The sequence below is a fragment of the Petromyzon marinus genome, unplaced genomic scaffold, assembly GCF_048934315.1.
Source record: "Petromyzon marinus isolate PM22_M1 ecotype Great Lakes invasive population unplaced genomic scaffold, UKy_Petmar_22M1.pri1.0 PM_G_Scaffold_67, whole genome shotgun sequence".
Taxonomy (NCBI): domain Eukaryota; kingdom Metazoa; phylum Chordata; class Hyperoartia; order Petromyzontiformes; family Petromyzontidae; genus Petromyzon; species Petromyzon marinus.
The window spans coordinates 57,284-80,818 of NW_027423021.1; the positions used below are offsets into that span (position 1 = coordinate 57,284).

Sequence of the window (23,535 nt, forward strand, 5' to 3'; positions counted from 1 at the left end):
GTGAGAGAGAACAGGCTAGCAGTGGAGAGGCTAGGAAGGTGAGAGAACAGGCTAGCAGTGGAAAGGCTAGGAGCGTGAGAGAGAACAGGCTAGCAGTGGAGAGGCTAGGAGAGTGAGAGAGAACAGGCAGGCAGTGGAGAGGCTAGGAGAGTGAGAGAGAACAGGCTAGCAGTGGAGAGGCTAGGAGGGTGAGAGAACAGGCTAGCAGTGGAGAGGCTAGGAGAGTGAGAGAACAGGCTAGCAGTGGAGAGGCTAGGAGGGTGAGAGAACAGGCTAGCAGTGGAGAGGCTAGGAGCGTGAGAGAACAGGCTAGCAGTGGAGAGGCCAGGAGGGTGAGAGAACAGGCTAGCAGTGGAGAGGCTAGGAGCGTGAGAGAGAACAGGCTAGCAGTGGAGAGGCTAGGAGAGAGAGAGAACAGGCGAGCAGTGGAGAGGCTTGGAGAGGGAGAGAGAACAGGCTAGCAGTGGAGAGGCTAGGAGAGGGTGAGAGAACAGGCTAGCAGTGGAGAGGCTAGGAGAGGGTGAGAGAACAGGCTAGCAGTGGAGAGGCTAGGAGAGTGAGAGAACAGGCTAGCAGTGGAGTCTCGGAGAGAGAGAACAGGGCAGCAGTGGAGAGGCTAAGAGCGTGAGAGAGAACAGGCTAGCAGTGGAGAGGCTAGGAGCGTGAGAGCACAGGCTAGCAGTGGAGAGGCTAAGGAGAGTGAGAGAACAGGCTAGCAGTAGAGAGGCTAGGAGCGTGAGAGAGAACAGGCTAGCAGTGGAGAGGCTAGGAGAGTGAGAGAGAGAACAGGCTAGCAGTGGAGAGGCTAAGGAGTGTGAGAGAACAGGCTAGCAGTGGAGAGGCTAGGAGAGTGAGAGAGAACAGGCTAGCAGTGGAGAGGCTAAGGAGGGTGAGAGAACAGGCTAGCAGTGGAGTGGCTAGGAGCGTGAGAGAACAGGCTAGCAGTAGAGAGGCTAGGAGAGAGAGAATAGGCTAGCAGTGGAGAGGCTAGGAGCGTGAGAGAACAGGCTAGCAGTGGAGAGGCCAGGAGGGTGAGAGAACAGGCTAGCAGTGGAGAGGCTAGGAGCGTGAGAGAGAACAGGCTAGCAGTGGAGAGGCTAGGAGAGAGAGAGAGAACAGGCGAGCAGTGGAGAGGCTAGGAGAGTGAGAGAGAACAGGCTAGCAGTGGAGAGGCTAGGAGAGGGTGAGAGAACAGGCTAGCAGTGGAGAGGCTAGGAGAGGGTGAGAGAACAGGCTAGCAGTGGAGAGGCTAGGAGAGTGAGAGAACAGGCTAGCAGTGGAGAGGCTTGGAGAGAGAGAACAGGGCAGCAGTGGACGGGCTAGGAGCGTGAGAGAGAACAGGCTAGCAGTGGAGAGGCTAGGAGCGTGAGAGAGAACAGGCTAGCAGTGGAGAGGCTAGGAGAGTGAGAGAGAGAACAGGCTAGCAGTGGAGAGGCTAAGGAGCGTGAGAGAACAGGCTAGCAGTGGAGAGGCTAGGAGAATTAGAGAGAACAGGCTAGCAGTGGAGAGGCTAGGAGAGTGAGAGAGAACAGGCTAGCAGTGGAGAGGCTAGGAGAGAGAGAACAGGCTAGCAGTGGAGAGGCTAGGAGAGTGAGAGAGAACAGGCTAGCAGTGGAGAGGCTAGGAGGGTGAGAGAACAGGCTAGCAGTGGAGAGGCTAGGAGCATGAGAGAACAGGCTAGCAGTGGAGAGGCCAGGAGGGTGAGAGAACAGGCTAGCAGTGGAGAGGCTAGGAGCGTGAGAGAGAACAGGCTAGCAGTGGAGAGGCTAGGAGAGAGAGAGAACAGGCGAGCAGTGGAGAGGCTAGGAGAGTGAGAGAGAACAGGCTAGCAGTGGAGAGGCTAGGAGAGAGAGAACAGGCTAGCAGTGGAGAGGCTAAGAGAGTGAGAGAACAGGCTAGCAGTGTAGAGGCTAGGAGAGTGAGAGAACAGGCTAGCAGTGGAGAGGCTAGGAGAGTGAGAGAACAGGCTAGCAGTGAAGAGGCTAGGAGCGTGAGAGAACAGGCTAGCAGTAGAGAGGCTAGGAGCGTGAGAGAGAACAGGCTAGCAGTGGAGAGGCTAGGAAGGTGAGAGAACAGGCTAGCAGTGGAGAGGCTAGGAGCGTGAGAGAGAACAGGCTAGCAGTGGAGAGGCTAGGAGAGTGAGAGAGAACAGGAAGGCAGTGGAGAGGCTAGGAGAGTGAGAGAGAACAGGTTAGCAGTGGAGAGGCTAGGAGGGTGAGAGAACAGGCTAGCAGTGGAGAGGCTAGGAGAGTGAGAGAACAGGCTAGCAGTGGAGAGGCTAGGAGGGTGAGAGAACAGGCTATCCTCGCACAGTAGCAGTGTGCTTGTTTATTAACTATCCTCACACAGTAGCAGCGTGTTTGTTTATTAACTATCACACAGCAGTGTGCTTGTTTATTAACTTTCCTCACACAGTAGCAGTGTGCTTGTTTATTAACTATCCTCACACAGTAGCAGTGTGCTTGTATATTAACTTTCCTCACACAGTAGCAGTGTGCTTGTTTATTAACTATCCTTACACAGCAGTGTGCTTGTTTATTAACTATCCTCACACAGTAGCAGTGTGCTTGTTTATTAACTATCACTCAGTAGCAGTGTGCTTGTTTATTAACTATCACACAGCAGTGTGCTTGTTTATTAACTATTCTCACACAGTAGCAGTGTGCTTGTTTATTAACTATCCTCACAGTAGCAGTGTGCTTGTTTATTAACTATCCTCACACAGTAGCAGTGTGCTTGTTTATTAACTATCCTCACACAGCAGGAGGAGGAGGAGAAGGATCGCAACTCACAGCGCCATGGAAGTTTGCTGCAGCAGCAGCGGCGTGAGGGACGCCGGCCACCCCATCGTGGTGCAGGTGAACGTCACTAGCCTCTCCACTGCTAGCCTGTACTCTCACTCTGCTAGCCTCTCCACTGCTAGCCTGTGCTCTCTCACCCTCAGCCTCTCCACTGCTAGCCTGTTCTCTCACCCTCCTAGCCTCTCTACTGCTAGCCTGTTCTCTCACTTTCCTTAGCCTCTCCACTGCTTGCCTGTTCTCTCTCACTCTCCTAGCCTCTCCACTGCTAGCCTGTTCTCTCTCTCCTAGCCTCTCTACTGCTAGCCTGTTCTCTCACCCTCCTAGCCTCTCCACTGCTAGCCTGTTCTCTCTCACGCTCCTAGCCTCTCCACTGCTAGCCTGTTCTCTCACTCTCCTTAGCCTCTCCACTGCTAGCCTGTTCTCTCTCACGCTCCTAGCCTCTCCACTGCTAGCCTGTTCTCTCTCACTCTCCTAGTTTCTCCACTGCTAGCCTGTTCTCTCTCACGCTCCTAGCCTCTCCACTGCTAGCCTGTTCTCTCACCCTCCTTGCCTCTCCACTGCTAGCCTGTTCTCTCTCTCTCTCCTAGCCTCTCCACTGCTAGACTGTTCTCTCTCACTCTCCGAGCCTCTCCACTGCTAGCCTGTTCTCTCTCACTCTCCTAGCCTCTCCACTGCTAGCCTGTTCTCTCTCACTCTCCTAGGCTCTCCACTGCCTGCCTGTTCTCTCACTCTCCTAGCCTCTCCACTGCTAGCCTGTTCTCTCACTCTCCTAGCCTCTCCACTGCTAGCCTGTTCTCTGTCTCCTAGCCTCTCCACTGCTAGCCTGTTCTCTCTCACACTCCTAGCCTCTCCACTGCTAGCCTGTTCTCTCTCACGCTCCTAGCCTCTCCACTGCTAGCCTGTTCTATCTCACTCTCCTAGCCTCTCCACTGCTAGCCTGTTCTATCTCACTCTCCTAGCCTCTCCACTGCTAGCCGGTTCTCTCTCTCCTAGCCTCTCCACTGCTAGCCTGTTCTCTCACGCTCCTAGCCTCTCCACTGCTAGCCTGTTCTCTCACTCTCCTTAGCCTCTCCACTGCTATCCTGTTCTCTATCTCTCCTAGCCTCTCCACTGCTAGACTGTTCTCTCTCACTCTCCTAGCCTCTCCACTGCTAGCCTGTTCTCTCTCACTCTCCTAGCCTCTCCACTGCTAGCCTGTTCTCTCTCACTCTCCTAGGCTCTCCACTGCCTGCCTGTTCTCTCACTCTCCTAGCCTCTCCACTGCTAGCCTGTTCTCTCACTCTCCTAGCCTCTCCACTGCTAGCCTGTTCTCTGTCTCCTAGCCTCTCCACTGCTAGCCTGTTCTCTCTCACACTCCTAGCCTCTCCACTGCTAGCCTGTTCTCTCTCACGCTCCTAGCCTCTCCACTGCTAGCCTGTTCTATCTCACTCTCCTAGCCTCTCCACTGCTAGCCTGTTCTATCTCACTCTCCTAGCCTCTCCACTGCTAGCCGGTTCTCTCTCTCCTAGCCTCTCCACTGCTAGCCTGTTCTCTCACGCTCCTAGCCTCTCCACTGCTAGCCTGTTCTCTCTCACACTCCTAGCCTCTCCACTGCTAGCCTGTTCTCTCACTTTCCTTAGCCTCTCCACTGCTTGCCTGTTCTCTCTCACTCTTCTAGCCTCTCCACTGCTAGCCTGTTCTCTCTCTCCTAGCCTCTCTACTGCTAGCCTGTTCTCTCTCACTCTCCTAGCCTCTCCACTGCTAGCCTGTTCTCTCACCCTCCTAGCCTCTCCACTGCTAGCCTGTTCTCTCACCCTCCTAGCCTCTCCACTGCTAGCCTGTTCTCTCTCACGCTCCTAGCCTCTCCACTGCTAGCCTGTTCTCTCACTCTCCTTAGCCTCTCCACTGCTAGCCTGTTCTCTCTCACGCTCCTAGCCTCTCCACTGCTAGCCTGTTCTCTCTCACTCTCCTAGTTTCTCCACTGCTAGCCTGTTCTCTCTCACGCTCCTAGCCTCTCCACTGCTAGCCTTTTCTCTCACCCTCCTTGCCTCTCCACTGCTAGCCTGTTCTCTCTCTCTCTCCTAGCCTCTCCACTGCTAGACTGTTCTCTCTCACTCTCCTAGCCTCTCCACTGCTAGCCTGTTCTCTCTCACTCTCCTAGCCTCTCCACTGCTAGCCTGTTCTCTCTCACTCTCCTAGGCTCTCCACTGCCTGCCTGTTCTCTCACTCTCCTAGCCTCTCCACTGCTAGCCTGTCCTCTCACTCTCCTTAGCCTCTCCACTGCTAGCCTGTTCTCTCACTCTCCTAGCCTCTCCACTGCTAGCCTGTTCTCTGTCTCCTAGCCTCTCCACTGCTAGCCTGTTCTCTCTCACACTCCTAGCCTCTCCACTGCTAGCCTGTTCTCTCTCACGCTCCTAGCCTCTCCACTGCTAGCCTGTTCTATCTCACTCTCCTAGCCTCTCCACTGCTAGCCTGTTCTCTCTCTCCTAGCCTCTCCACTGCTAGCCTGTTCTCTCACGCTCCTAGCCTCTCCACTGCTAGCCTGTTCTCTCTCACACTCCTAGCCTCTCCACTGCTAGCCTGTTCTCTCTCACGCTCCTAGCCTCTCCACTGCTAGCCTGTTCTATCTCACTCTCCTAGCCTCTCCACTGCTAGCCTGTTCTCTCTCTCCTAGCCTCTCCACTGCTAGCCTGTTCTCTCGCTCTCCTAGCCTCTCCACTGCTAGCCTGTTCTCTCTCTTCTAGCCTCTCCACTGCTAGCCTGTTCTCTCTCACTCTCCTAGCCTCTCCACTGCTAGCCTGTTCTCTCTCACTCTCCTAGCCTCTCCACTGCTAGCCTGTTCTCTCTCACTCTCCTAGCCTCTCCACTGCTAGCCTGTTCTCTCACTCTCTTTTTCTTTTTTCAACGTAAAAGTTAATTTATTAAGCCACGCATCATGCGTCGACAACGGTAACAACACCACAACGAACCTGGGGCTTAATGTAAAACAACGCGAATGTTTACGTGCCGAGGAGCGCCTATTTCCCGCCCTCCCCCGCGCGAGGGTCACGTGATCGGCGAGGGTCACGTGATCGGCGAGGGTCACGTGATCGGCGAGGGTCACGTGATCGGCGAGGGTCACGTGATCGGCGAGGGTCACGTGATCGGCGAGGGTCACGTGATCGGCGAGGGTCACGTGATCGGCGAGGGTCACGTGATCGGCGAGGGTCACGTGATCGGCGAGGGTCACGTGATCCTGTGTCCTGTGCGTGTACAGCGTGTGTCTCTCTGTGTCTGTGTCCTGTGTGTGTACAGCGTGTCTGTCTGTGTCCTGTGTGTGTACAGCGTGTCTCTCTCTGTGTCTGTGTCCTGTGTGTGTACAGCGTGTGTCTCTCTGTGTCTGTGTCCTGTGCGTGTACAGCGTGTCTCTCTGTGTCTGTGTCCTGTGCGTGTACAGCGTGTGTCTCTCTGTGTCTGTGTCCTGTGCGTATACAGCGTGTGTCTCTCTGTGTCTGTGTCCTGTGTGTACAGCGTGTGTCTCTCTGTGTCTGTGTCCTGTGTGTGTACAGCGTGTGTCTCTCTGTGTCATGTGTGTGTACAGCGTGTGTCTCTCTGTGTCTGTGTCCTGTGTGTGTACAGCGTGTCTCTCTGTGTCTGTGTCCTGTGTGTGTACAGCGTGTCTCTCTGTGTCTGTGTCCTGTGTGTGTACAGCACGTGTCTCTCTGAGTCTGTGTCCTGTGCGTGTACAGCGTGTGTCTCTCTGTGTCTGTCCTGTGCGTGTACAGCGTGTGTCTTTCTGTGTCTGTGTCCTATGTGTGTACAGCGTGTGTCTCTCTGTGTGTCCTGTGTGTGTACAGCGTGTGTCTCTCTGTGTCTGTGTCCTGTGTGTGTACAGCGTGTGTCTCTCAGTCTGTGTCCTGTGTGTACAGCGTGTGTCTCTCTGTGTCTGTGTCCTGTGTGTGTACAGCACGTGTCTCTCTGTGTCTGTGTCCTGTGTGTGTACAGCACGTGTCTCTCTGTGTCTGTGTCCTGTGTGTGTACAGCGTGTGTCTCTCTGTGTCTGTGTCCTGTGTGTGTACAGCGCGTGTCTCTCTGTGTCTGTGTCCTGTGTGTGTACAGCGTGTGTCTCTCTGTGTCTGTGTCCTGTGTGTGTACAGCGTGTGTCTCTCTGTGTCTGTGTCCTGTGTGTACAGCACGTGTCTCTCTGTGTCTGTGTCCTGTGTGTGTACAGCGTGTGTCTCTGTGTCTGTGTCCTGTGTGTGTACTGCGTGTGTCTCTCTGTGTCTGTGTCCTGTGTGTGTACAGCGTATGTCTCTCTGTGTCTGTGTCCTGTGTGTGTACAGCGTGTGTCTCTCTGTGTCCTGTGTGTGTACAGCGTGTGTCTCTGTGTCCTGTGTGTGTACAGCGTGTGTCTCTCTGTGTCTGTGTCCTGTGTGTGTACAGCGTGTGTCTCTCTGTGTCTGTGTCCTGTGTGTGTACAGCGTGTGTCTCTCTGTGTCCTGTGCGTGTACAGCGTGTGTCTCTCTGTGTCCTGTGCGTGTACAGCGTGTGTCTCTCTGTGTCCTGTGTGTGTACAGCGTGTGTCTCTCTGTGTCTTTGTCCTGTGTGTGTACAGCGTGTGTCTCTCTGTGTCTGTGTCCTGTGTGTGTACAGCGTGTGTCCTCTGTGTCCTGTGTCTGTACAGCGTGTGTCTCTCAGTCTGTGTCCTGTGTGTGTACAGCGTGTGTCTCTCTGTGTCTGTGTCCTGTGTGTGTACAGCGTGTGTCTCTCTGTGTCTGTGTCCTGTGTGTGTACAGCGTGTGTCTCTCTGTGTCTGTGTCCTGTGTGTGTACAGCGTGTGTCTCTCTGTGTCTGTGTCCTGTGTGTGTACAGCGTGTGTCTCTCTGTGTCCTGTGTGTGTACAGCGTGTGTCTCTCTGTGTCCTGTGTGTGTACAGCGTGTGTCTCTCTGTGTCTGTGTCCTGTGTGTGTACAGCGTGTGTCTCTCTGTGTCCTGTGCGTGTACGGCGTGTGTCTCTCTGTGTCCTGTGTGTGTACAGCGTGTGTCTCTCTGTGTCCTGTGTGTGTACAGCGTGTGTCTCTCTGTGTCTGGGTCCTGTGTGTGTACAGCGTGTGTCTCTCTGTGTCCTGTGTGTGTACAGCGTGTGTCTCTCTGTGTCCTGTGTGTGTACAGCGTGTGTCTCTCTGTGTCTGTGTCCTGTGTGTGTACAGCGTGTGTCTCTCTGTGTCCTGTGCGTGTACAGCGTGTGTCTCTCTGTGTCTGTGTCCTGTGTGTGTACAGCATGTCTCTCTCTGTGTCTGTGTCCTGTGTGTGTACAGCGTGTGTCTCTCTGTGTCTGTGTCCTGTGCGTGTACAGCGTGTGTCTCTCTGTGTCTGTGTCCTGTGCGTGTACAGCGTGTGTCTCTCTGTGTCTGGTTCCTGGGCGTGTACAGCGTGTCTCTCTCTGTCTGTGTCCTGTGCGTGTACAGCGTGTGTCTCTCTGTGTCTGTGTCCTGTGTGTGTACAGCGTGTGTCTCTCTGTGTCCTGTGTGTGTACAGCGTGTGTCTCTCTGTGTCTGTGTCCTGTGTGTGTACAGCGTGTCTCTTTGTGTCTGTGTCCTGTGTGTGTACAGCACGTGTCTCTCTGTGTCTGTGTCCTGTGCGTGTACAGCGTGTGTGTCTCTGTGTCTGTCCTGTGCGTGTACAGCGTGTGTCTCTCTGTGTCTGTGTCCTGTGCATGTACTGCGTGTCTCTCTGTGTCTGTGTCCTGTGTGTGTACAGCGTGTGTCTCTCTGTGTCTGTGTGTGTACAGCGTGTGTCTCTCTGTGTCTGTGTCCTGTGTGTGTACAGCGTGTGTCTCTCTGTGTCCGAGTGTGTACAGCGGGTGTCTCCCTGTGTCTGTGTCCTGTGTGTGTACAGCGTGTCTGTGTCCTGTGTGTGTACAGCGTGTGTCTCCTTGTGTCTGTGTCCTGTGTGTGTACAGCGTGTGTCTCTCTGTGTCTGTCCTGTGTGTGTACAGCGTGTGTCTCTCTGTGTCTGTGTCCTGTGTGTGTACAGCGTGTGTCTCTCTGTGTCTGTGTCCTGTGTGTGTACAGCGTGTATCTCTCTGTGTCCTGTGTGTGTACAGCGTGTGTCTCTCTGTCTGTGTCCTGTGCGTGTACAGCGTGTGTCTCTCTGTCTGTGTCCTGTGTGTGTACAGCGTGTGTCTCTCTGTCTGTGTCCTGTGTGTGTGCAGCGTGTGTCTCTCTGTGTCTGTCCTGTGCGTGTACAGCTTGTGTCTCTCTGTGTTTGTGTCCTGTGTGTGTACAGCGTGTGTCTCTCTGTCTGTGTCCTGTGCGTGTACAGCGTGTGTCTCTCTGTCTGTGTCCTGTGTGTGTACAGCGTGTGTCTCTCTGTCTGTGTCCTGTGTGTGTACAGCGTGCATCTCTCTGTGTCCTGTGTGTGTACAGCGTGTGTCTCTCTGTCTGTGTCCTGTGCGTGTACAGCGTGTGTCTCTCTGTCTGTGTCCTGTGTGTGTACAGCGTGTGTCTCTCTGTCTGTGTCCTGTGCGTGTACAGCGTGTCTCTCTGTGTCTGTGTCCTGTGCGTGTACAGCGTGTGTCTCTCTGTGTCTGTGTCCTGTGCGTGTACAGCGTGTGTCTCTCTGTCTGTGTCCTGTGCGTGTACAGCGTGTGTCTCTCTGTGTCTGTGTCCTGTGCGTGTACAGCGTGTGTCTCTCTGTGTCTGTGTCCTGTGTGTGTACAGCGTGTGTCTCTCTGTGTCTGTGTCCTGTGTGTGTACAGCGTGTGTCTCTCAGTCTGTGTCCTGTGTGTGTACAGCGTGTGTCTCTCTGTGTCTGTGTCCTGTGTGTGTACAGCGTGTGTCTCTCTGTGTCTGTGTCCTGTGTGTGTACAGCGTGTGTCTCTCTGTGTCTGTGTCTTGTGTGTGTACAGCGTGTGTCTCTCTGTGTCTGTGTGTGTACAGCGTGTGTCTCTCTGTGTCTGTGTCCTGTGTGTGTACAGCGTGTGTCTCTCTGTGTCTGTCCTGTGCATGTACAGCGTGTGTCTCTCTGTGTCTGTGTCCTGTGCGTGTACAGCGTGTGTCTCTCTGTGTCTGTGTCCTGTGTGTGTACAGCGTGTGTCTCTCTGTGTCTGTGTCCTGTGTGTGTACAGCGTGTGTCTCTCAGTCTGTGTCCTGTGTGTGTACAGCGTGTGTCTCTCTGTGTCTGTATCCTGTGTGTGTACAGCGTGTGTCTCTCTGTGTCTGTGTCCTGTGTGTGTACAGCGTGTGTCTCTCTGTGTCTGTGTCTTGTGTGTGTACAGCGTGTGTCTCTCTGTGTCTGTGTGTGTACAGCGTGTGTCTCTCTGTGTCTGTGTCCTGTGTGTGTACAGCGTGTGTCTCTCTGTGTCTGTCCTGTGCGTGTACAGCTTGTGTCTCTCTGTGTTTGTGTCCTGTGTGTGTACAGCGTGTGTCTCTCTGTGTCTGTGTCCTGTGTGTGTACAGCGTGTGTCTCTCTGTGTCTGTGTCCTGTGTGTGTACAGCGTGTGTCTCTCTGTGTCCTGTGTGTACAGCGTGTGTCTCTCTGTGTCCTGTGTGTGTACAGCGTGTGTCTCTCTGTGTCTGTGTCCTGTGTGTGTACAGCGTGTGTCTCTCTGTGTCCTGTGTGTGTACGGCGTGTGTCTCTCTGTGTCCTGTGTGTGTACGGCGTGTGTCTCTCTGTGTCCTGTGTGTGTACAGCGTGTGTCTCTCTGTGGCTGGGTCCTGTGTGTGTACAGCGTGTGTCTCTCTGTGTCCTGTGTGTGTACAGCGTGTGTCTCTCTGTGTCCTGTGTGTGTACAGCGTGTGTCTCTCTGTGTCTGTGTCCTGTGTGTGTACAGCGTGTGTCTCTCTGTGTCTTGTGCGTGTACAGCGTGTGTCTCTCTGTGTCTGTGTCCTGTGTGTGTACAGCATGTCTCTCTCTGTGTCTGTGTCCTGTGTGTGTACAGCGTGTGTCTCTCTGTGTCTGTGTCCTGTGCGTGTACAGCGTGTGTCTCTCTGTGTCTGTGTCCTGTGCGTGTACAGCGTGTGTCTCTCTGTGTCTGTGTCCTGGGCGTGTACAGCGTGTGTCTCTCTGTCTGTGTCCTGTGCGTGTACAGCGTGTGTCTCTCTGTGTCTGTGTCCTGTGTGTGTACAGCGTGTGTCTCTCTGTGTCCTGTGTGTGTACAGCGTGTGTCTCTCTGTGTCTGTGTCCTGTGTGTGTACAGCGTGTCTCTTTGTGTCTGTGTCCTGTGTGTGTACAGCACGTGTCTCTCTGTGTCTGTGTCCTGTGCGTGTACAGCGTGTGTGTCTCTGTGTCTGTCCTGTGCGTGTACAGCGTGTGTCTCTCTGTGTCTGTGTCCTGTGCATGTACTGCGTGTCTCTCTGTGTCTGTGTCCTGTGTGTGTACAGCGTGTGTCTCTCTGTGTCTGTGTGTGTACAGCGTGTGTCTCTCTGTGTCTGTGTCCTGTGTGTGTACAGCGTGTGTCTGTCTGTGTCCTGTGTGTGTACAGCGTGTATCTCTCTGTGTCCTGTGTGTGTACAGCGTGTGTCTCTCTGTCTGTGTCCTGTGCGTGTACAGCGTGTGTCTCTCTGTCTGTGTCCTGTGTGTGTACAGCGTGTGTCTCTCTGTCTGTGTCCTGTGTGTGTACAGCGTGCATCTCTCTGTGTCCTGTGTGTGTACAGCGTGTGTCTCTCTGTCTGTGTCCTGTGCGTGTACAGCGTGTGTCTCTCTGTCTGTGTCCTGTGTGTGTACAGCGTGTGTCTCTCTGTCTGTGCCCTGTGCGTGTACAGCGTGTCTCTCTGTGTCTGTGTCCTGTGCGTGTACAGCGTGTGTCTCTCTGTGTCTGTGTCCTGTGTGTGTACAGCGTGTGTCTCTCTGTCTGTGTCCTGTGCGTGTACAGCGTGTGTCTCTCTGTGTCTGTGTCCTGTGCGTGTACAGCGTGTGTCTCTCTGTGTCTGTCCTGTGCGTGTACAGCGTGTGTCTCTCTCTGTCTGTGTCCTGTGCGTGTACAGCGTGTGTCTCTCTGTGTCTGTGTCCTGTGTGTGTACAGCGTGTGTCTCTCTGTGTCTGTGTCCTGTGTGTGTACAGCGTGTGTCTCTCAGTCTGTGTCCTGTGTGTGTACAGCGTGTGTCTCTCTGTGTCTGTGTCCTGTGTGTGTACAGCGTGTGTCTCTCTGTGTCTGTGTCCTGTGTGTGTACAGCGTGTGTCTCTCTGTGTCTGTGTCTTGTGTGTGTACAGCGTGTGTCTCTCTGTGTCTGTGTGTGTACAGCGTGTGTCTCTCTGTGTCTGTGTCCTGTGTGTGTACAGCGTGTGTCTCTCTGTGTCTGTCCTGTGCGTGTACAGCGTGTGTCTCTCTGTGTTTGTGTCCTGTGTGTGTACAGCGTGTGTCTCTCTGTGTCTGTGTCCTGTGTGTGTACAGCGTGTGTCTCTCTGTGTCCTGTGTGTGTACAGCGTGTGTCTCTCTGTGTCCTGTGTGTGTACAGCGTGTGTCTCTCTGTGTCTGTGTCCTGCGTGTACAGCGTGTGTCTCTCTGTGTCCTGTGCGTGTACGGCGTGTGTCTCTCTGTGTCCTGTGTGTGTACAGCGTGTGTCTCTCTGTGTCCTGTGTGTGTACAGCGTGTGTCTCTCCGTGTCTGGGTCCTGTGTGTGTACAGCGTGTGTCTCTCTGTGTCCTGTGTGTGTACAGCGTGTGTCTCTCTGTGTCCTGTTTGTGTACAGCGTGTGTCTCTCTGTGTCTGTCCTGTGTGTGTACAGCGTGTGTCTCTCTGTGTCCTGTGCGTGTACAGCGTGTGTCTCTCTGTGTCTGTGTCCTGTGTGTGTACAGCATGTCTCTCTCTGTGTCTGTGTCCTGTGTGTGTACAGCGTGTGTCTCTCTGTGTCTGTGTCCTGTGCGTGTACAGCGTGTGTCTCTCTGTGTCTGTGTCCTGTGCGTGTACAGCGTGTGTCTCTCTGTGTCTGTGTCCTGGGCGTGTACAGCGTGTGTCTCTCTGTCTGTGTCCTGTGCGTGTACAGCGTGTGTCTCTCTGTGTCTGTGTCCTGTGTGTGTACAGCGTGTGTCTCTCTGTGTCCTGTGTGTGTACAGCGTGTGTCTCTCTGTGTCTGTGTCCTGTGTGTGTACAGCGTGTCTCTTTGTGTCTGTGTCCTGTGTGTGTACAGCACGTGTCTCTCTGTGTCTGTGTCCTGTGCGTGTACAGCGTGTGTGTCTCTGTGTCTGTCCTGTGCGTGTACAGCGTGTGTCTCTCTGTGTCTGTGTCCTGTGCATGTACTGCGTGTCTCTCTGTGTCTGTGTCCTGTGTGTGTACAGCGTGTGTCTCTCTGTGTCTGTGTGTGTACAGCGTGTGTCTCTCTGTGTCTGTGTCCTGTGTGTGTACAGCGTGTGTCTCTCTGTGTCCGAGTGTGTACAGCGTGTGTCTCCCTGTGTCTGTGTCCTGTGTGTGTACAGCGTGTCTGTGTCCTGTGTGTGTACAGCGTGTGTCTCTCTGTGTCTGTGTCCTGTGTGTGTACAGCGTGTGTCTCTCTGTGTCTGTGTCCTGTGTGTGTACAGCGTGTGTCTCTCTGTGTCTGTGTCCTGTGTGTGTACAGCGTGTATCTCTCTGTGTCCTGTGTGTGTACAGCGTGTGTCTCTCTGTCTGTGTCCTGTGCGTGTACAGCGTGTGTCTCTGTCTGTGTCCTGTGTGTGTACAGCGTGTGTCTCTCTGTCTGTGTCCTGTGTGTGTACAGCGTGTGTCTGTCTGTGTCCTGTGTGTGTACAGCGTGTATCTCTCTGTGTCCTGTGTGTGTACAGCGTGTGTCTCTCTGTCTGTGTCCTGTGTGTGTACAGCGTGTGTCTCTCTGTCTGTGTCCTGTGTGTGTACAGCGTGCATCTCTCTGTGTCCTGTGTGTGTACAGCGTGTGTCTCTCTGTCTGTGTCCTGTGCGTGTACAGCGTGTGTCTCTCTGTCTGTGTCCTGTGTGTGTACAGCGTGTGTCTCTCTGTCTGTGTCCTGTGCGTGTACAGCGTGTCTCTCTGTGTCTGTGTCCTGTGCGTGTACAGCGTGTGTCTCTCTGTGTCTGTGTCCTGTGTGTGTACAGCGTGTGTCTCTCTGTCTCTGTCCTGTGCGTGTACAGCGTGTGTCTCTCTGTGTCTGTGTCCTGTGCGTGTACAGCGTGTGTCTCTCTGTGTCTGTGTCCTGTGTGTGTACAGCGTGTGTCTCTCTGTGTCTGTGTCCTGTGTGTGTACAGCGTGTGTCTCTCAGTCTGTGTCCTGTGTGTGTACAGCGTGTGTCTCTCTGTGTCTGTGTCCTGTGTGTGTACAGCGTGTGTCTCTCTGTGTCTGTGTCCTGTGTGTGTACAGCGTGTGTCTCTCTGTGTCTGTCCTGTGCGTGTACAGCGTGTGTCTCTCTGTGTCTGTGTCCTGTGCGTGTACAGCGTGTGTCTCTCTGTGTCTGTGTCCTGTGTGTGTACAGCGTGTGTCTCTCTGTGTCTGTGTCCTGTGTGTGTACAGCTTGTGTCTCTCAGTCTGTGTCCTGTGTGTGTACAGCGTGTGTCTCTCTGTGTCTGTGTCCTGTGTGTGTACAGCGTGTGTCTCTCTGTGTCTGTGTCCTGTGTGTGTACAGCGTGTGTCTCTCTGTGTCTGTGTCTTGTGTGTGTACAGCGTGTGTCTCTCTGTGTCTGTGTGTGTACAGCGTGTGTCTCTCTGTGTCTGTGTCCTGTGTGTGTACAGCGTGTGTCTCTCTGTGTCTGTCCTGTGCGTGTACAGCGTGTGTCTCTCTGTGTTTGTGTCCTGTGTGTGTACAGCGTGTGTCTCTCTGTGTCTGTGTCCCGTGTGTGTACAGCGTGTGTCTCTCAGTCTGTGTCCTGTGTGTGTACAGCGTGTGTCTCTCTGTGTCTGTGTCCTGTGTGTGTACAGCGTGTGTCTCTCTGTGTCTGTGTCCTGTGTGTGTACAGCGTGTGTCTCTCTGTGTCTGTGTCCTGTGTGTGTACAGTGTGTGTCTCTCTGTGTCTGTGTCCTGTGTGTGTACAGCGTGTGTCTCTCTGTGTCCTGTGTGTGTACAGCGTGTGTCTCTCTGTGTCTGTGTCCTGTGTGTACAGCGTGTGTCTCTCTGTGTCTGTGTCCTGTGTGTGTACAGCGTGTGTCTCTCTGTGTCCTGTGCGTGTACAGCGTGTGTCTCTCTGTGTCCTGTGCGTGTACAGCGTGTGTCTCTCTGTGTCCTGTGTGTGTACAGCGTGTGTCTCTCTGTGTCTGTGTCTTGTGTGTGTACAGCGTGTGTCTCTCTGTGTCTGTGTCCTCTGTGTGTACAGCGTGTGTCTCTCTGTGTCTGTGTCCTGTGTGTGTACAGCGTGTGTCTCTCTGTGTCTGTGTCCTGTGTGTGTACAGTACGTGTCTCTCTGTGTCTGTGTCCTGTGTGTGTACAGCGTGTGTCTCTCTGTGTCTGTCCTGTGCGTGTTCAGCGTGTGTCTCTCTGTGTCTGTGTCCTGTGTGTGTACAGCGTGTGTCTCTCTGTGTCTGTGTCTGTGTGTGTACAGCGTGTGTCTCTCTGTGTCTGTGTCCTGTGTGTGTACAGCGTGTGTCTCTCTGTGTCTGTGTCCTGTGTGTGTACAGCGTGTGTCTCTCTGTGTCTGTGTCCTGTGTGTGTACAGCACGTGTCTCTCAGTCTGTGTCCTGTGTGTGTACAGCGTGTGTCTCTCTGTGTCTGTGTCCTGTGTGTGTACAGCGTGTGTCTCTCTGTGTCTGTGTCCTGTGTGTGTACAGCGTGTGTCTCTCTGTGTCTGTCCTGTGCGTGTACAGCGTGTGTCTCTCTGTGTCTGTGTCCTGTGCGTGTACAGCGTGTGTCTCTCTGTGTCTGTGTCCTGTGTGTGTACAGCGTGTGTCTCTCTGTGTCTGTGTCCTGTGTTTGTACAGCTTGTGTCTCTCAGTCTGTGTCCTGTGTGTGTACAGCGTGTGTCTCTCTGTGTCTGTGTCCTGTGTGTGTACAGCGTGTGTCTCTCTGTGTCTGTGTCCTGTGTGTGTACAGCGTGTGTCTCTCTGTGTCTGTGTCTTGTGTGTGTACAGCGTGTGTCTCTCTGTGTCTGTGTGTGTACAGCGTGTGTCTCTCTGTGTCTGTGTCTTGTGTGTGTACAGCGTGTGTCTCTCTGTGTCTGTGTCCTCTGTGTGTACAGCGTGTGTCTCTCTGTGTCTGTGTCCTGTGTGTGTACAGCGTGTGTCTCTCTGTGTCTGTGTCCTGTGTGTGTACAGTACGTGTCTCTCTGTGTCTGTGTCCTGTGTGTGTACAGCGTGTGTCTCTCTGTGTCTGTCCTGTGCGTGTTCAGCGTGTGTCTCTCTGTGTCTGTGTCCTGTGTGTGTACAGCGTGTGTCTCTCTGTGTCTGTGTCTGTGTGTGTACAGCGTGTGTCTCTCTGTGTCTGTGTCCTGTGTGTGTACAGCGTGTGTCTCTCTGTGTCTGTGTCCTGTGTGTGTACAGCGTGTGTCTCTCTGTGTCTGTGTCCTGTGTGTGTACAGCACGTGTCTCTCAGTCTGTGTCCTGTGTGTGTACAGCGTGTGTCTCTCTGTGTCTGTGTCCTGTGTGTGTACAGCGTGTGTCTCTCTGTGTCTGTGTCCTGTGTGTGTACAGCGTGTGTCTCTCTGTGTCTGTCCTGTGCGTGTACAGCGTGTGTCTCTCTGTGTCTGTGTCCTGTGCGTGTACAGCGTGTGTCTCTCTGTGTCTGTGTCCTGTGTGTGTACAGCGTGTGTCTCTCTGTGTCTGTGTCCTGTGTGTGTACAGCTTGTGTCTCTCAGTCTGTGTCCTGTGTGTGTACAGCGTGTGTCTCTCTGTGTCTGTGTCCTGTGTGTGTACAGCGTGTGTCTCTCTGTGTCTGTGTCCTGTGTGTGTACAGCGTGTGTCTCTCTGTGTCTGTGTCTTGTGTGTGTACAGCGTGTGTCTCTCTGTGTCTGTGTGTGTACAGCGTGTGTCTCTCTGTGTCTGTGTCCTGTGTGTGTACAGCGTGTGTCTCTCTGTGTCTGTCCTGTGCGTGTACAGCGTGTGTCTCTCTGTGTTTGTGTCCTGTGTGTGTACAGCGTGTGTCTCTCTGTGTCTGTGTCCCGTGTGTGTACAGCGTGTGTCTCTCAGTCTGTGTCCTGTGTGTGTACAGCGTGTGTCTCTCTGTGTCTGTGTCCTGTGTGTGTACAGCGTGTGTCTCTCTGTGTCTGTGTCCTGTGTGTGTACAGCGTGTGTCTCTCTGTGTCTGTGTCCTGTGTGTGTACAGTGTGTGTCTCTCTGTGTCTGTGTCCTGTGTGTGTACAGCGTGTGTCTCTCTGTGTCCTGTGTGTGTACAGCGTGTGTCTCTCTGTGTCTGTGTCCTGTGTGTACAGCGTGTGTCTCTCTGTGTCTGTGTCCTGTGTGTACAGCGTGTGTCTCTCTGTGTCTGTGTCCTGTGTGTGTACAGCGTGTGTCTCTCTGTGTCCTGTGCGTGTACAGCGTGTGTCTCTCTGTGTCCTGTGCGTGTACAGCGTGTGTCTCTCTGTGTCCTGTGTGTGTACAGCGTGTGTCTCTCTGTGTCTGTGTCTTGTGTGTGTACAGCGTGTGTCTCTCTGTGTCTGTGTCCTCTGTGTGTACAGCGTGTGTCTCTCTGTGTCTGTGTCCTGTGTGTGTACAGCGTGTGTCTCTCTGTGTCTGTGTCCTGTGTGTGTACAGTACGTGTCTCTCTGTGTCTGTGTCCTGTGTGTGTACAGCGTGTGTCTCTCTGTGTCTGTCCTGTGCGTGTTCAGCGTGTGTCTCTCTGTGTCTGTGTCCTGTGTGTGTACAGCGTGTGTCTCTCTGTGTCTGTGTCTGTGTGTGTACAGCGTCTGTCTCTCTGTGTCTGTGTCCTGTGTGTGTACAGCGTGTGTCTCTCTGTGTCTGTGTCCTGTGTGTGTACAGCGTGTGTCTCTCTGTGTCTGTGTCCTGTGTGTGTACAGCACGTGTCTCTCTGTGTCTGTGTCCTGTGTGTGTACAGCGTGTGTCTCTCTGTGTCTGTGTCCTGTGTGTGTACAGCGTGTGTCTCTCTGTGTCTATCCTGTGTGTGTGCAGCGTGTCTCTCTGTTTCCTGTGTGTGTACAGCGTGTGTCTCTCTGTGTCTGTGTCCTGTGCGTGTACAGCGTGTGTCTCTGTGTCTGTGTCCTGTGTGTGTACAGCGTGTGTCTCTCTGTGTCTGTGTCCTGTGTGTGTACAGCGTGTGTCTCTCTGTGTCTGTGTCCTGTGTGTGTACAGCGTGTGTCTCTCTGTGTCTGTGTCTTGTGTGTGTACAGCGTGTGTCTGTCTGTGTCCTGTGTGTGTACAGCGTGTGTCTCTCTGTCTGTGTCCTGTGCGTTTACAGCGTGTGTCTGTGTCTCTCTCTCTCATCATCACGGTGGCTATGAGATGTTAACTACCTCGCCTGGTATACAGGAGGTCGTGAGTCCCTGACGCCTGCTGCTGCTACTGTATATTTGGAGGCTGTGTGTCTCTCTCCCTGTGCTTGCGTGGATTTTTCTCCGGGTTTTCCGGTTTTCCCCTCCCACATTTGGGAACAAAGCGTTTAGCGGAGTGGTTCTTTAACCTGGGGGGGTGTGCGAGATGCCCCCCTTCTGAGGTTACGAACCACCGGTTTGGAGCAGGGCTTAACGATTAATCGATTTTAAATCGATTAATCGCAATGTGAAACAATGCGATTAGCAAATCGCAAAGGCTGCGCTTTTTTGCGATTTGAAAAGTCCTGTTAGTTATTGGAATTGTTTTATTTGTTAGTATTATAACTTTATTCATTTCACTTAACAATTGTTCTATGTTTGATTTGTTCTATTTCAATTAAAACATTTTAATAAATACACGTCGGAAGTGATTGATACCTTTTTTAAGTTATCATCATTGTATTAGAATTTATGTAGAGAGCAGTTCATATTGTTGATGGTATCACGTGGTAATGCTCCATCACGTGTTTTACACACCTATCACAATGTGAATGTTGAACTGAGGTTTCACTTAACAAAAACAATGTTTTTTTATCACAAATCATATCACAACATCTGTCAGAAAAATCGCAATTTTAGATATTTCCCCCAAATCGTTGAGCCCTAGTTTAGAGTAAAAGCCTCTTCTTGTTATTATTGTGGGTGCCCTCCCCCCCCCCCCCCTCTTGACCCTTGCCAACTGCTGTCGGCTTCAGGGTACCAAAGCTCCACAACTCGACCACCGCGGTGCCACGCGGTGGTCGAGTTGTGGGCGCCCGCAACCCGGCACCCCATTTAAATAATCACCACCTCGGGGTTGTGACCCGTCGTCAGCAGCGCATTCGTCGCCGGTGCCTGGTGCTCGAGCCCCGCACGGCGGCGTCGCAACCGCGCCTCCGACGCATCAAGGAGGAGCGTCGGCGCACCCTCGAAGCCCGGCTCCAGGACAACAGGGAGCGGCTCCGGGCGCACGCGGCGGCGGCCGCGGCCGTGCAACCCTCGGAAGGCCCAGACGGGGCCCTCGCGCAGGTGGGAGAGACGCACTGCGGGGGGGGCGGGGGCGGGGGTGGGGGTGGGGGCCTTGTCTTTGGACCGGCACTACGCTAAGAACCCGGCAATCCAACTTCGATTCCCGGCTTGACGTCGGTGGCGGGTGATGTCTGAATCTTGGTCCTGGGCTGCCGCCCTTCACCAACCCGCAACTGACTGGCGTGGTGAAGTATGGTCAAACGTATATCCCCCGTTTACACCATCGGAACCTCCTTTGCCAGTAGCAAAATATGATAATTGTTTTTTTTACCCTTTTATCTGGCAATAAAACTGACAGCAGGTATTGCGGGCAATGCACAAAAATGATACCTTGTAAAAAAGGTGTCAGTTTTGTCAGCAGATAAAAGGGTAAAAAAACAATTATCATATCCCCCGTTATCGACACGGCATGGGGAAGTTTGATGGCGGGCAATTGGTTTAAAGTTTTTTTTACGTAAACGGGTTCATGTGACCCCGGCAACCACTGCAGGCACTGCTTATTTGTTGAATTGCTGTCATGGTAGTACATGAATCTTGACTTGAAGCTCTCGGGACTGCAGGAATTTATATTCTTGGGTCTTTCGGTAAAGTCACGCGGATTGGTTAAAATAAAATAATAACAAAAAACCGCGACGTTTCGATCGCAACGCAAGCGGTCTCAACCCGACCACCGCGCGGCGCTCCATTTAAATGGCCACCCCCTCGCTGCCGTGACCCGTCGTCGTCAGCGCCGTCTTCGTCGCCGGTGCCTTGTGCTCGAGCCCCGCACGGCGGCGTCGCGACCGCGCCTCCGACGCATCAAGGAGAAGCGTCGGCGCACCCTCGAAGCCCAGCTCCAGGACAACAGGGAGCAGCTCCGGGCGCACGCAGCGGCGGCGGCGGCGGCGGCGGCGGTCGCGGCCGTGCAGCCCTCGGAAGGCCCAGACGGCGCCCTCGCGCAGGTGGGAGAGACGCACCGCGGGGGGGGGGGGCGGGGGTCTCGTCTTTGGAGCGGCGTCGCGGTCGGCGGCACTGCGCTAACAACCCGGCAACGTAACTTCGATTCCCGGCTTGACGTCAGGGGGTCGCGACCCGTCAGCGTCGTCTTCGTCGCCGGTGCCTGAGCATGGACCGGCTGGAGAGGTGTTTGTTGGCGGCGCGGTTACTGCGCTGCCACAAGGAGGAGCGGCGGCGCGCTCTGGAAGCCTGGCGCGAAGGCAACGCCGACAGGCTCCGGGGCCAGGCGGCGGCTGCGGCCGCGGCCGTGGCCGCGCAGCCCTCGGAAGTACCGGACGGCGCCCTCGCGCAGGTGGGAGAGACGCACCGCGGGGGGGGGGGGGGGGGGGGTCTTTGTGGCGGCGTCGCACAAACCCGGCGGCGGCACGAGTTTCGGTTCGCGCTCGACGGCCGGCGGCGGCGGCGGAGGCGAATGATGACGACGATAATTATTGACCCGGTCCTGTGCGGCGTTGCAGTCGCTGGCGCCGGGCGTGAGCGGCGTGCGGCACGAGCGGGAGACGGGGGGCCTGCACGAGTGTCTGCGGTACGCCGGGCGGCTCGCCCGCCTGCACGACGAGGACCGCTGGCACACGGAGCGGTGAGCCGCGTGCGTGCGCCCGGCGTGGCACTGCGTAGTAAACGTCGCCAGCACTGGGGAGTCAAAAGGCTGTGCATCCTGTATCGGATATTCCTGCCGCTGTGGATTTGTATAGAATATTCCTGCTGCTGCTGCCGTCGCGTGAGAATGAACGTCTGTTGGTTTACTGCGGGGTGCGTGGGGAGTGGTGGCACCGCGGTCTGAGTGAGCGACGTTAAAACCACGCCGTTGGGTAGCGGCCTTCCCGCGGGGGGGCCTCGCCGTCGGGCTCCGCCGCTCGGTGACGGCGCCGACGCTCGCGGTCGTGACGGCGCCACCGACAACCGCGGTTTGCTTCGACGGCGATGCGATCGACCGAGCTGCATTGACGTCGACGGTTATCGACGACGTCCACGGCGGCGGCGGCGCCGAACTTTTATTTTCGAAGCGCCGCGATTGTGACGACGACGATACGGCCACCCCCACCCCCCCCCCCCCTCCCGTGAATCCCGCGCCGGCAGGCTGGTGACGGAGCTCCTGCGACTGACGAAGAAGCAGCACGAATCGTTGGCCTCGGCCGGCCTGGCGGGCCCGCAGGAGCACGCGGACCTGGAGGGGGCGATGCGCCTGGCACGGCGCCGGCGCCCCGTCGCGTGGGCCGACGCGGTCGCCGCCGACGCCGGCGACGCGAGCCGCTAGGGTGGCGACGCGGAGGGCCCCGCCGCCCGCCGTGGACTTTCCCCGTATTGCTCGCGCCGTGAGAGTAATTTATAATGTTGAAGTGGTTTTATTTTTTACGCACGTGTTATTTTTTAAGCACATGTTATTTTTTACGCACGTGTTATTTTTTTAAGCACGTGTTATTTTTTACGCACGTGTTATTTGCACATGTTTTAGTGTAAGGGCACTGTCAAATTTCGATTTGTATTTTTGGAGTTTTTTATTTTTTGTTTTATAATGCACTTTATTGTATTGAGCACGCATTATCACGATTAAAGTTATTGGTTCAAACTCTAAGCATATTATTCACGTCTTGTGAGACGCACACTTCATCTTGTGATGTGCTCTGCCTTCTATCCGTAATGAATAATTTACATTAATGGCTGCCACAAAGTCCCGTAGTGGGAAAAAGTTACATCGGTGGTGCTGAGAATCTGGTTTTAACTTTGTACGCTGTCGAGGGGGTTGAGTTACTTTGCTTGAATGTGTAGGGGTGCTATGGGGAATAAACACATGGCACGGGAAGGTGTGGTTCACCCACACCTTGGTGGCTACAACAACGTCCGCTAAGGCTCCAGTGGGTATAAAGTGCGGGGAGCCAGGGAGCTCGGAGCAGAGTGTGGGGCCCGAGGCTGAAGCAACCAGTGAAGAAAGAAGGCCAGCTAGGTGAGACCCTGGAACTCCTGTGACCGCTGCCCTTTTCAGGGCCGGCACAGCAAGCCAGTGGTGCGGCCCCAGAGCCCCAGAGTCAGAGTCCTTCTAAGGGCCGGTCTGGTCGGCGGGGTGCCGAGATCTGTGCCTAACCAGGTCCGGATCTGATAGCCTCCCTTAGAGCCCTACCAGGAGGAACTGTGAGCCTAGAGCTTAGGCTAGAGAGCCTGGGGTGTGTTCCTGAGTTATACGGGTGGAGGGGCCGCTACCCCTTCTAGTGTAACCCTTGTTAAGGTTTGAATAAATAGTGCTGCTTCTATTCTGCCGTCTCCATGTCCTGGAACCCACTACAACTGGTGTCAGAAGTGGTCTTAAAATGGACACAAGGAGTACAAACCGATCACAGGAACCCCAGGAGGAGGACGGCTCGCCTGGGATTGCGCCAGAGGCCGCGGCCGACGATCCTGAGATGCCCCAGACGCCCCAACAGCAGCCGCCGCTGGAGGAGTGGCCACCGATGGAGGACGGGTTGCAGGCGGCTCACTCTCGACTGGCTGAGCTGCTGTACGCCGCGGCTTCCACGCTGGAGGAAATCAACCGCGCGGGGCTGCGGGCGCAAAGGCGGCAGAGAGACGAACGCCGTTCAACGGCCATTCCCGCCGAAACACAGCCACCAGATTTAGGATTTTCCGCCATGACAGTGTCCGCCACGGCGATTGGACGGTCGCATCTCCACGTGGACGCTTTGGGCCAATCAGCGTCGGTGACGTCATCACCAACGGACGCCCGCTGTCAGGACCAATCGGCGGGCGCATCGTCATCACCAACGGACGCCCGCTGTCAGGACCAATCGGCGGGCGCATCGTCATCACCAACGGACGCCCGCTGTCAGGACCAATCGGTGGGCGAATCGTCATCACCAACGGACGCCCACTGTCAGGACCAATCGGCGGGCGCATCGTCATCACCTGCGCGACCGCTGATGGGTGTCCCCAGCCCCTCCAACACCGGCGGAGATGCCGGAGATGGCGCGCGGCACCTCTCAGAGACGAAGCCATCGTTTCAACAACGCCGGTGTTGAAGGAGTTCATTTCAGACGGCGGCGACTGGGGGGCCTTTCAACGCCGCTTCCTCGCTCATCAAGAGATGGCCGGCTGGACGGACAACGAGGCGTTGAGTGCGCTACCGGCCATGCTGGACGATGACGCCCTTGCTACGCTCATCACAGCTCCCAGATCAACGCGATCTACGCTACAGTCGGCGCTCCAGGTCCTCACCATAGTCTACGGGCCATTGTCGGACTGCCGCAAACTCTTCCACGAGCGGTGCAGGGGCCAGAAGGAGCCACCGCTGGCGTATCGCACGGCTCTCCTGGCCCTCGCAAAAGCAGCTTTCCCGCGGATGGACGGCGAAGGGGTGGACGCGAT

The 23,535-nt window shown here is 54.8% G+C and overlaps 1 protein-coding gene across 2 annotated transcripts; it reads left to right on the plus strand.

Moving 5' to 3' along the window:
• Positions 1 to 2,719: 2,719 nt before the first annotated feature.
• LOC142920104 (uncharacterized) lies at positions 2,720 to 21,754 on the plus strand. Of its 2 annotated transcripts, none has more exons than XM_076062572.1 (6): positions 2,720 to 2,858; positions 18,991 to 19,182; positions 19,911 to 20,123; positions 20,243 to 20,470; positions 20,637 to 20,758; positions 21,259 to 21,754. In XM_076062572.1, the coding sequence occupies exons 1-6, from the start codon at positions 2,799 to 2,801 to the stop codon at positions 21,434 to 21,436; spliced, it is 993 nt and encodes a 330-aa protein (XP_075918687.1). In that variant the 5' UTR covers positions 2,720 to 2,798; the 3' UTR covers positions 21,437 to 21,754. The 2 variants fall into 2 exon arrangements, with proteins under 2 accessions (XP_075918687.1, XP_075918686.1); XM_076062571.1 differs by having other exon boundaries at positions 2,722 to 2,858; positions 18,988 to 19,182.
• The last annotated feature ends 1,781 nt before the right edge of the window (positions 21,755 to 23,535 follow it).